Source organism: Mustela nigripes, chromosome 2, assembly GCF_022355385.1.
Source record: "Mustela nigripes isolate SB6536 chromosome 2, MUSNIG.SB6536, whole genome shotgun sequence".
NCBI lineage: Eukaryota > Metazoa > Chordata > Mammalia > Carnivora > Mustelidae > Mustela > Mustela nigripes.
Genome location: NC_081558.1, coordinates 206,814,185 through 206,826,772, shown reverse-complemented (window position 1 = coordinate 206,826,772; position 12,588 = coordinate 206,814,185). Strand labels below are relative to the sequence as shown.

Sequence of the window (12,588 nt, the reverse complement as noted above, 5' to 3'; positions counted from 1 at the left end):
GTCAAAAAATTCCCACCCAACAACACAAAGAGTTTTCTGCACACAACAATGAAACACTGGCAAGAGTCTTAATACTATTTAGCAATAAGAAATTTATAAAGCCAAACTAGTAACAAACACTCTAGTTTACTTAAGCTTAAAAAATAAGAGAAAACCGGGGTGGGGGGTAATAACTGGTTGGACTAGATAAAATTAAAATTTCTATCTGCCCTCCCTCAAAAAAGAAGGAGACACAAAATGAGTCAAAAGACAAATGACCAATTAGGAGAAAATATTTTCAAAGAATCAAAAATAAACAACTAATATCCTTAACATGTAAAAAGTTTGCAGAAATCAACAAGACAAACAGAAACACAGGGGGTGGGATATTAGCAATAATGAGTAGATGAAGTACAATCAAGTACACAAATTATGCTTATCCCTAATAATTACCAAAATGCACTTTTTTAAAAGTCACTTCCATAGATTGTGTCACTTGATAAAATCTTTCCAAAGTGCAATTTGGCCATATGCCAAAAGCCTTCTAAGTATTTATCCTAAAGAATGGCTTCCTGATGTACATCCAAGGATAGTAACACAGTATCATTTATGTAGGGAAATGCTAAAAATAACCTCAATGGACAACAGCTGGGAACGAGGTTGTAAAATTACAGTAACTCTAAATAATGGAATGCTAATTATCACCAAAAAGTGATATTTTATTTTATTTTATTTTATTTTATTTTATTTTAAAAGAATAGTTAACAACATGAGAAAATCTTCTCACATTAAGGTGGGGGAGAGTAATCAGAACGCTGGAATCTCAATTTTGTAGCAAATGGGTTCAAAGGGGAAAAAAATAAACTATGTGTACATGTATCTGTATACATAGCTCTGCTCACGTGTACGCAACCCAAACACCCAAAAATGTTCACAGCGATTACTGCTGGGTTGTGCGATGATGACTGATTTTTATTTCCCTCTTTGTATTTCTGTTTATTTCTCACAAGGAACCACAGATAAAAACTCATGTTTACTCAAAAAACAAAAAAAAAGACCATTGTTCTAAGGCATCTGAAAAAAAATGGAAGTAGACAATGAAGTGTGATTAGGGTAGTGTGATGGCAAGGGGCTGAGTTGATGATGAAGAGGGTGTCTGTAAGTAGCTATGCAAGAAAAAGGGCATGGCGATGAGGAAATATTAGCCCAGGGCCTAACTGAATAATAACTTCAGATATTCTGGAATGTACCTGTGACTGACCTGGTTTAAAGAATTTTAAAACACTTAAATACCTGGTCAAAAGTGGTTTTACTCATTTATTTTTAAATATTTTGTTTGTTTATTGAGAGTGTAATTGTGTGTGCGGGCAACACAGGCACACAAGCTGGGGGAGGAGCTGGGGGAGGGGCAACTGGAGGGGGAGGGGCCAGGGAGAGGGGGAGGGGCAAGGGAGAGGGGAGGGAGAGAGGCTCTGGCACCCACTCTGCACTGACCATGGAAACCCAGCTCTGGGCTCCATCTCACAAGCCTGAAATCCTAACCCGATCTGAAACGAAGAGTCAGATGCTTAACCCACTGCGTGCCACCAGGTGCCCCCAAAAATGCTTTTAAAAATTATTTTTGAAATATTTACAGTTGGTCATCTGAAGAAATTGGTTTCTAATATATGATTTATATTTATTTTTAAATAAATATGCCCCTTGGAAATCTGGAAGACAGTCTTCTAAGTCTGGTGATTGGAAAGAAACTGTTAGTCCACATACTCTCGGATGCTTGAATGTAAAGGCCTTCTATGACAAAAAAGAAAGAAAGAAACCTCATTCTTGATCTAGGAAAAGGGCATCTCAGAGTCATGAATCAGGTGAGAGTACAAGAGTCATAGAGCCATTCCCTCTAGAGGAAAATTCACGTTTCAAACATTACACCAAATTGGGCTTGAAATTGTAACTACGGCTCACAAATGTTAGTTTTTAATAGAATGAAATGTCATCCTGTGGGAATGACACTTGAGAAACCTGGAGAAGTGTTTTCAAAACAAGTTTTTTGTTGTTGTTGTTAGTATTCCTAAATACAAATGTTCAACTGAGAACTGAGTCAGAGACTACTTTCTCTAATTAAATTTTCACCCCGGAATAAAGACTGCACTTAGAAAGCAAGGCTTCTAATCGGGGCAGCAGTAATTCCAACTGAAAACCAGATTACATCCGTGAGAACACTACCTGTATCTACTTGGTTTCACTAACGTGAGGCTCCGATAAAATTCTAGAACATTCCGCTCCCACACCCCACAGCCAGCCTGCCCTACTCACCTGGGCACTTCCTCATTTCATTTGCCTCGGATACCCCTTCTCAGCCCAGACAGAGCTTGGAAAAAGCTGGTCAAGGTCCAGCTGGTCTGCATAATAAGGATGGTGAAAGCCCTGGGTGTTTTCCTTTGTTTTTAATAAATAACCTGTGTTCACTCTTGCAGGAGGGCAGTTTTACGAGAAGACTGTAAGGGACTGTTTGGTGAGCTGCAGAAGACATGGATTTCAACGCAACTTCACCATTTGACCCAAACTCCTCTCTCCCCTCGCGGAGATTTTCCTCCCTCCAACACAAAGGAAAGGTACCAAAACTAAGACTAAGATGCCAGGGTGGCTCAGTTAGTTAAGTGACTGCCTTCGGCTCAGGTCATGATCCCGGAGTCCGAGGATCAAGTCCCTCATCAGGCTCCCCGCTTAGCGAGGAGTCTGCTTCTCCCTCTGACCCTAGCCCCTCTCGTGCTCTCACTCTGTCTCTCTCTCTCATTCTCTCTCTCTCAAATAATTAAATAAAATCTTAAAAAGAAAATCTGCTGTTAAAAAATTATGCATTTATATTTAGCATAGTATGATGTGCTTTCTATTTAATATAGATACACACACGTTGGCGTACCTGTATAGATATTTATGTGTGCACGGGATACACACATACACACCCACGCATGTGCGTGCAAGGCTCAAGGTCCTCATGTCCTAGTGAACTTATAAAAGGTGGCAGACCACAATCGCTGCCCATGCTCCAAGACTCGGAGGGAACGGTGAACCCGGCACAGTAAAGCGAACAGTGGGAAGCGGACCCTTCACTACCCGGGACCACACAAGGAGAATGTCATCCTCAACAAGCAGCGCCCCACCACCCCCCAGCCATGCCCAGGACTTTGGGCTTTGGGTCATTCATTGCTGACTCATGACCCGATTAGCTGCTCACTAAAACTTTTATTCGAAAACCCTCGGTAGGATTCCCAACACTCTGATGAACTGTTCTCTTGAGCAAATCTGGTTTTGCCGTGATCTGACGGGTTTCCCAAAATGTGGGATTTTCATTGCTAAACTTGAGAGCGCCCTGGGCACCACGGGATGGCGGGTCACTCTGCAAAGTTAATACAAAAGTACCTACCACAAAAGGCCCCTGTAAGGGAGAAATTACATTACGCAGCAAAGCATCCAGGACACAGCCTAGCAGACCGTATGAGAGCCGTAAATGCTCGTGATTATTATATCTGCGTGGGGAGAGCCAAGAGCAGGCATTCTTTCCTTTCCTGTAGAGTTTTGGTGATTCGGGAGTTCCCGAAATGCCTATGTTGCTCTAGGTAGACAAAAGATTCGCTGGGAGTGTAATTTCATCCTCCACAGAAACAGCAAGACTCCCCAAGGGGGCAGGTGTTCCCTCTGTGGCCCAGCACCCCACTCCGTGCTCCATGAGTGCCCATCACTGTCGTCCGTCTCCCGTGTTCTATTCACAGAGCTCGGGCAAAGGGCACAAAGTGACCAAGAGAGGATGTCATGGAACAAGAGTAGCTAAACAGAGGCTGAAAGAAAGCCAGACCCCTCACCAAAAAGCCATAGGATGGGATATAAGACAACGAGATAAAAATGTAAGAAGTAACGCAAACAGGGAGACGAAAAAGCATCCAACGGCTCAGAGAACAGGCGAGAGGAGCAAGGATTGCCAAGTGTTCTGGCAGCCATTTGGCTTCAGAGACTGATAAACTTATTAAAAAATTATAGTCAAAGAGACAGATCCAAACCTCCATATATCTCCATGGGAAACATCCAAAAAAATGTATGTTTGCAAATAGCAACGTTGCCCATCTGTTGCAGCGCTGGTACATTTTCCCAGGAAAGAGCTGAGGGTCCATTAACAGTCCCGTGACATTGCAAAATATTTGTTTGCTTCTGGCTGGTCACCTGTCGCTCCGATGTCTAGGTGCCTTCCTTAAATCGCTGCCAAAGGCACAGCTGTTCCGGGGCTGGGATTTTTTTCCCCAGGAACGCCACCTGGACAGCCCATCCCCTCTACACATCCTCACACAGGCAGACCCTCGAGCTGCAAGGAGCGGAGACACGGTGCCGGCAGTCAGTCCCTGCTAACTTGGGCACTGTCATCGGGACCCTGCCCTCCTGTCCTGGGAGACATCAAAGCATTCTCTGATGCACTAAAAAAAATATTGACTGAGGACCTTCTCTGTTCCAGGTTCTAAACACCAGGGAGAGAGCAGTGAGCCCGTCCTCATGGGGCTGACAGTCCAGGGCGGAGACAAACAGTAAACACATCCACACATAAATACATACCATGGGGTCAGGCAGTGTTATGGACTGAATTTCAACACCCCCTCCCAAATTCATGTGTTTAAGCCTTATCTAATCCATCCTAGCTACTATAATAAAATGCCATTGGCTGGTTGGCTTCTAAACAACAGAAATTTATTTCTCACAGGTTTGGGGGCTGGAAGCCCAAGATCAAGGCGCTGGCATATTTGGGGTCTGGTACGGTGTCTGGTGCTGTGTTTACTTGCTGTGTTCTTGCAGGGGTCAAGGGAGCTTTCTGCAGTCTCTTTTTACAAGACCACCAGTCTTATTCGTGGGAGCTCCGTCCTCCTGCCTAATCACCTCCCCAAGGCCCCACCCCCAAATATGATCACACTGGGGCGTAGGCATCAGGATATGAATTCTAGGGGGATCCAAGCATTCGGACCCTAGCAAGTGCTAACCCCCAGTGCCTCAGAATGTGACCTTGTTTGGGCAGTCTTCACAGAAGTAATCAAGTTAAAGTCATTAGACACCTAACATGCCGGTGTCCTCCTAAAACTGGGAAATGCAGACACAGAGACGGACTCACATACGAGGAAGTCGACAGAAGAGTCACAGGGAGAAAAGCCAGCCATCTGCAAGCCAAGGAGAGAGGCCCGGAGTGGATTCTCCCTCACAGCCCTCAGGAAGAACCAACTCCGCCCAGCACCTTGATCTTGACTCCTAACCCCCAGAACTCTATGACAGTAACTTCGTGGTGACGCCATCCAGTTGGTGGCACTTGGTTACAAAAGCCCCAGCAAACTAATGGAGGGGATGAGAAGCACTTTCAGGGAAGACAAAGCCTCTTTGGGGGTAAGCGGGGAGAGAGTGACAAGGTCATGCTGACCTCTGTGATTCCAAACACCAAGGCCAGCCCTTCCTGCCACCAGCACTGCTCCCCAGGGGGCTTTCTTGGGTAGACAAAACAGCCCGAGGGGCCCAAGCCGTATTTCTACACAGGTGCTTACACTTAGGGCATGTTATGTCCGAGTCAAGAGGGGGCCACTGCTCCTTTAACGGTTCTCATCTCCCACAATAGTCCCCTTTTTCTTTTTTTTCAGCCAGCCACCATAAGTTCTATCTATTGCCTTTGAGATTATGGGACATGGGTTCAGAGCTGTCCCGCAGATACCGGGCTTGCTTCCCAGCTTCCTCCACTTCAAGGCTAAGGAATTTCCTCCCTGCTGTTGCTGACTCCCAGCTGTGAGCCCCCCAGAAATGGCCCTTGGCAAGTGCCCAAGGCCATGCCCCCTTCCCAGGGCAGCCCCCCTCCAGTGACAGGTCCCCTCACACCAACTCAGATACCTGTGTAAGACCATCTCAGCTCCATGGCCCGGGCAGAGACCCCATGCACTGGAGCCCAACTCCTCCCCCTGCCCGATGCTGCTCTGCCCCTCCCTCCCCTTCCCTCCCCTCCAAAGTCCCCATGTGAGGATACTCCCAGAGACCAAATTCTTGTCCATCTCAAGGCCTGCTTCCCAGGAAACCCCAGGCAACACAAGCCTCACAGTCTTCATGGGCGCTGCAAGCTGCACTGGGTCCCAGAAAAAGACATGTTCAGGCCCCACTCCCAGCACTTGTGAGCGGGACCTTATTGGAAACAGTGTCTTTGCATGCCCTCAAGGGAAGGCGAGGTCCTACTGGCTCAGGGTTGGCCCTAAATCCAAGGACTGGTGTTCTTATAAGGAGACGCAGATTTGGAGACAGAGGTGACACACGGAAGGATGAAGGCCATGTGAAGACGGAGGTAGAGCCTGGAGCCACATAGCCACAAGCCAAGGAATGCCAAGGCTGGGCAGTGAGCACCAGAAACAGGAACAGCAAGGAAGGATCCTCCCCTAGACTCTCCGGAGGGGGCCCGGCCCGGCTGACCCGTGGATTTAGGACTCCTGGCCTTCAGAACTGGGAGGGAATAAATTTAAGCCACTTGGTTTATGGTTATTTGTTATGCAGCCCTCAGGGGAGAGAAGAGGAGGTCAGAGGGAAAAAATCTACTCCCCATTCCTCCGCGTCATCGTCATCCGTACAGGGAGTAAGAGCCCCAGCAAGTGGCTTCTTAGCTGCCCAGGGCCGCTGCAAGCGTGTGGTGAGAAAATGCACTGAGGACACCGGATAAACCACAAAACACGCTACACCACACCCCTGAGGGCTGGTCCTTGTGATCAAGGAGAGGCAGTAGCCCTTCCTTCCCTCCAACACGTTATCAACCTCCTCGGGTCCTACTCAGGCCCCGTGGCTCACCTCCTCCCTACCAGACAGCAGCCCCCCAATAGAGAGCGCAAAATTCAATTCAGGTCCGCATGTGGAAGTGGCCAGGGAGGGCCCAGGCTGAGCAGAAGAAAAGCTCTGGCCAGTTTGCTGAGAATAAGGCTTGCAGGTTTGTCTATGCATTTCCATCAGCCAAGAGAGCAGGTCACCAGGTTATCCCCCAATAATGGAGAGGGGGCGTATGTCCCGAGGGAAAGGATATTTCATGCCCAAACTACCCAGTCACTGAGGACACGCAGAGCCTGCCCATTCCCTGGGGCAGACGACGCAGCTGCCACTCGCTCCCAGCGTGCAGATCTCCGTCCTCAAGCCCCGACCCCCAGCCCTTACCCGTGACTCAACACCTGCAAAGAAAATTGAGGGTTGGACCGCTCTCCGTGGGCTCCACGCAGCACTGTGGTGCCGATCCCTAAGCTCCCTTTTAAGCCCACGGGACCTGCGCATCGACGAACACTAAGCATGGAGCCCTACGTGCCAATTCCCACCCTTCACGCGCACTTCAAAAAGATGAGACAGGGCAGGAAGTTCAGAAAGAATGTGCCGCAACTGCGGCATCCAATCTCGGAAATTACAGGCATTGCCTTGTCACGCACGCCAGGCTGAGCAGGTGCTTTCACCGAACGCCTCCTTCTTGCCAAGAGATCCCTGCTGCAGATTAATAGGAATTTCCAGTTCTCTAAGCATTTCTTGTTCCTCGGAGCTATTACCCCTAAATTTCTAGCACTTCAAAAAAATATATAGATAGATAGATATAGATATAGATATATATACATAGGATTTAGCACCTGTTTGTTTCAGAAACACTTGCTAAAAACAGATCTGCCAAAAGGCCATCTCTAAAATTAGTCATATTTCCTGTTCTGCAAAACATAGTAAATTGTATTTTTAGTAACTCCTTCACTCCAGGTATCTGGCACTGTCGTGCTCCAAGCATAATTATTGGCAACTTACGAAGCAGGCAACCCTTATTTTTAGCCCTGAAATAGCTCCAACAAAAGTGACAAACAGGTTTGGTTTTTTTTTTTTAACCAAGGGTTAGAACAAGATATTTAAACATCTTACCCAATCATTTATGTACCCAACTTTGTATCTCAGAAAGACTTAAACACAAAAGGAGGTCCTCTGTGGCATCAACCTCTGTCCCTTTTTTGTAGCTTTGCCTCTAAAACTAGCTCTCTACCTGAAATATACCATGCTTTTCTCCGTCAGCCTTTCCAACTTTCTTTTAGCGAGTCTTTAAAAAAAAATGTACTAATAACCTATTATGTGCCAAAATGATACAATGCATAGGTATTGGGGACCAATTTCAGGAGCAGCGAGCACAGCCTCTCTGGGTCTTTCAAAGTCATCACTCAATACCCCCGTTCATCAACTTTGCTCTTTGTCAAAGCCACAGTGAATTCTCTTCAAAATCCGATTTTGTGGTCCCTTTTCCTCCTCCAATCATCAGCTTCCTGGAGTCACAGACACTGTGCCCTAAGAACATACCAGTTAAGCATCTCACATGACCAAGTGAATTACTTATTTTTAAAGCCATATGAAGAGAGATGACATCCACTCAAAGCTAGAGGAGGACAAAAGTAGATGTCACCCAAACCCACTCTTTCTTTTTCAAGCAGCAACAGCGCCTCGTTGATCCAAATGACTTTCAAACAACTTCAGAGGAAAAAGGCAGGCAAAAGACTGCCCAGCAGACAGCAGTGGCTGAAGGAAGCTTCTTGATGAGATAGGATTGAAGGCTGAGATGAAAGTCAGGGAACAATGGTTTTCTGTCATCTTGGACCGTTAATTCCCAGCAAGCCAGGGAGAGAGGATATTGCCCAAATCTTTCTGGAAATGTGCACCGAGGTAAAACATAATTAACACGCACACACACACACACATACCCCTTCATCCTATGCACCTAAACCAGCAGCACTCTGGATTTTGGCACAGATCACACAAAATGCAGTGCATAGTTTGAGTGCAACCGTGAGGCAGGCCAAATGTGGGTACCCCCTCTTCTTCCCTTTCTCCATCCCACCTTTCAGCTTTTGCATGAATGGATTCCCCATCACAAGATGCCCCGGGTCCTGCCCCTCCAGGGACGGCGTGGGGCTGTGCATCCATTTCTTACTGCAGTGCTCATGACTTAGTTTCCCTCCCGCTGTGGTCTATGTCCTTTAAAAAAGGAAGGCAAGGATGAAAGTGGAGGGCTCTATCCAAAGTATACACCCCAAAAAAGGGGGCAGTATTGGGGAGCGGAGGCTGGAAAGGGCCATTCACATCACCCCCTGGGAGGGACACCTCACTTCCCTTCCCCCAGGGTACTGTCACCTTAAGGTCTCCCCTTGCTACGTTCATGTAAGTACCCCTCCGCCAGTCTGAAAACCCTCTCACTGCTCCCCTTGTGAAAAGAGGGCAAGGCTGCACATAGCAGGAGGTTGACTTCACCTCCGTTTGGGCTTAGTAAGACAATATGCAGAAGGCAAGTACGGATGGGGGCTCGTGAACTCAGTAATCCCTCCCAAGGTCATGCATGCACGTGCATGTGTGTGCCCTCGCGCACACACACACATTTTAATCTCTGCGATCTGCCAAAACCCTAATCTGTTAGTTAAGCATTAAAGGTGTTGGATTTGGGAGATAAAAGCTATGAATCACACCCATTGTTTCCTTAAAGCCGGCAATTAAGTGAACTAAAATCCAGATTTCTCATGATGCTTGTACTCCCAAAGCACGGATTCTCAGGACTAGAGCCAATCAAGCCGTCGAGAATGACAACTTGACAGCCAGTTAATGGTCTCCTTCCCTTCCGGAGACTGGGTGAGATTCACTTAAGAAAGGTTAAGGCAAGGGGCACCTGGGTGGCTCAGTCAGCTGAGTGTCTGACTCTTGATTTTCAGCTCAGGTTGTGATCTCAGGGTTGTGGGTTCAAGCCTCCAGCTGGCTCTGCTTAGCAGCGAGTCTGCTGAAGATTCTCACTCTTTCCCCCTCTGCCGCTCCCCTCTCACCCCACCAGCTCACCTGCACACTCTCTCTAAAATAAATAAATCTTGAAAAAAAAAAGAAAAGAAAAGAAAGATAAAACGGGAGAGGAAGAACATGGACACCTAGGGGTACAGAACGCCCATTTGGACCCCATTTGGGCAAGACCTCCCTGCATTCCAGCCTGTCCTCTGGGCCCAGCACGGAGCTCCTGAAGCCTGAGCTCGGAGTGCATCCTCACCTGGTTCAGCCAAGGCCAACAGCCTTATGTTACGGAGCAAAACACACCAGTGAGGAGCCGGAGGCACAACGGGGCATGGGAAAGTGGAGAGAGAAGCCAGCCGAGGCCAAGCAGCCGGCCAGGAGAGATGAATGTGCCGCTAATGCTGGCCATATGCTGTCAGTATCCAGTCTCGTCTCTTTTTGCTAAGTTTCAAGAGGGAACGTGCGCAACCAGACAGAATCCTGTATGTTTCAAAGGAAAAACAAAGGTCTACTACCCATGCCAACAGGAATTTGCCCAGGCATGGGGAAGTGAGCCCGCTGTAGTTGGCGAGGGGGCCTCGGCCGTGCACCCCAGCCGGATGTGTAAGTTGGCCGGCCCACTGCAAACCAAAGGAGGAAAGTATGCTGTGCTCCCCTTGGACTAGAATGAGGTTAGGAGTGTTTTTTCTACGTCTTTGAAAAGTTACTCAATTCAGTGAGTTCATTCTGTGCACTCCCTTTTTACATGGAAATTCAAGCAAGAGGCACTTTTTAGACTACTCCCTCTAACCCCACCTATGCAAAACAAAGGGACCCCACCAGAATGGGGAGCACCAAAGGGAGAGAGGACAAACAACAATGGTGATGGAGACCTGCACTCAAATGCAAGCGGCTTCCGAACCCAGTGGGAAAAGGAGCAGGAAAACCAAAGTTAGGTGAGGCTGGGGACAGGAAGGCAAGGCAGCTCACCCTAGAATCGGAGCTCCACAGTCTGGCACTCCCAGGAACTCCCAGGCTGCGCAGAGGATCCCAAGTCCATGGGCAGAAGGGTAGGTAGGAAGCCTACAGCTTCCCTCTACCCCATATGCTGATCCCTCCCTGACCAATGAGCCACCAAAAGGGGCCACTCCCAGGCCAGTGCTGGGAGACTCCAAGCCTTGGGGGGGGAGGAGGGGACAAGGAGAAGGGGAAGCCTTGAGTCTGAGATGACCATGAGCTTGCCCCAAAACTTGGGCAGCTGCCAGGCAGCCTCACCACCTGGGGTGACCCAGAGTCTGGGCCACTCCCTGCAAAACAAGTCATCCTATCTTGGGTTTCTTCTCGCAGATCCAAGTTACAACTTAGAGCTACCCTGGCAACACCTGGCCAGGGGTTCACAACCATCTAACTTCTTGGTGGGGGGTCTGTGCCCCTTCGGTCTCTGGGGCTCTTCCTTTGCTTTCTCTTCTTCCTGGAAGATCGAAGGCACCTCCCAAACCCCAAAGCCTGGGGATGCCAGTGTGTAGTTCGGTGCCTGCAGCTCCCACCCAGTGGCTGAAGAGAATGGAGGAGAGATGGAGGAAGGAGATGGACACGGCTGGGGGACTTAGGGGTGGGTGAGATCGGGGGGCGGGGAGGCAGAAAACCCTCATCTGAGCACGAAAAACTTCCCTAGCTGTGCCAGCCTACAGGTGGAAAACGTCCCTGGGAGTCTCGGCCTTGCCCCACCTCCGAAGCCCAGGAGGGGAATCAGAGTCTAAGCTTCCCCAAGGGCTGGCCAAGCGGCTCCCCCACCCTCAGAGGAACGGCCCACGCGACACAACAGCCTGACTCCTGCCGCTCCACGCATCCGGGACCCCTTGGGGCCGCAAGAACGCAGCACCTCCACCCCACCCCACCCCCGCGCTGGCGTCCACCAGGCGGCGCCCTTCGAGGAGCAAAAAGGCTGCGGGTGGCTTCGTGGGTAAACCAGCCGCCCCCCGGGGAAGCCGACCCCACTCCGCCCCTCGGGAAAGGCCGGTCGCTCGGTCGCGGGGGCGTGCGCGCGCGACGGACTCGTCCCCTCTCCCCACCCGCAAGGAAAGACAGGGGGAAAGGGGAGGGGAGGGGCCCGGCCGGGACTGCGCCGCCTGACTCCCGGCGCAGTGCTCCCGGCGGGGTCCCCTCCGCTCCTCCCGCCCCGAGGGCCCGGGGACCCCGCGCCCCGGGCGGCTCACCTTCTCTCCGGTCAGCACGTGCAGCCCCTCGCGCACCTTGGCGAAGGAGCCCTCGCCCAGCTTCCTGCTGCCGATGAGGTAGTTGCCCACTCGCTTGTGGTGCTGGAAGTCGCGGAGCCGCTCGCGGGGCACGCCGCTCACCCAGGCCGGGAGGAAACTTCCCTCGCAGGCCGCCGCCGGCCTGGCCGCGTCCTCGGCGCCGCCGCTGCCCCCGGGCGCCGCCGGCTCGCCCAGCAGCCCGTCCCCGGCCGCCGCCGGCATCGCGCTCGACCACGGCCCGCCGGCTCGGCTCGGCTCCCGCGCTCGCCGCCCCGCCGCCGCCGCCGCCGCCGCCTCCGGCTGTCCGGGCTCCTGCGCCGCCGCCCTGGGCCCGGCCCCGCCCGGCCCGCGTCTCCCGCGCCCCGGGCCGCCGCCGAGCACCGCGCGCAGACAATAGCGGGCGACCGGAGGCCGGGGACCCGCCCCCGAGAAGTTCTTCCTCGGAGGGTCGCCCGGGCCCCTGCCAGCGCCCCGGGACCTCGGCCGGGTCCCGTCCGGCGGCTGATGCCAGCGGCCCCGCTCGCGGGCGCCGGGAGCCGGGCTGGCGGGGTGGGGGCGC

General features: G+C 50.7%; 1 protein-coding gene across 1 annotated transcript in view; it reads right to left on the bottom strand.

Moving 5' to 3' along the window:
• Positions 1 to 12,291, bottom strand: part of HUNK (hormonally up-regulated Neu-associated kinase) — a 98,618-nt gene extending 86,327 nt beyond the window's left edge. Inside the window, exon 1 of the mRNA XM_059392255.1 lies at positions 11,991 to 12,291. Within this exon, the coding sequence (XP_059248238.1) occupies positions 11,991 to 12,251 (261 nt within the window). The 5' untranslated portion in view covers positions 12,252 to 12,291. The remainder of the gene's footprint in view (positions 1 to 11,990) is intronic.
• Positions 12,292 to 12,588: the final 297 nt, after the last annotated feature.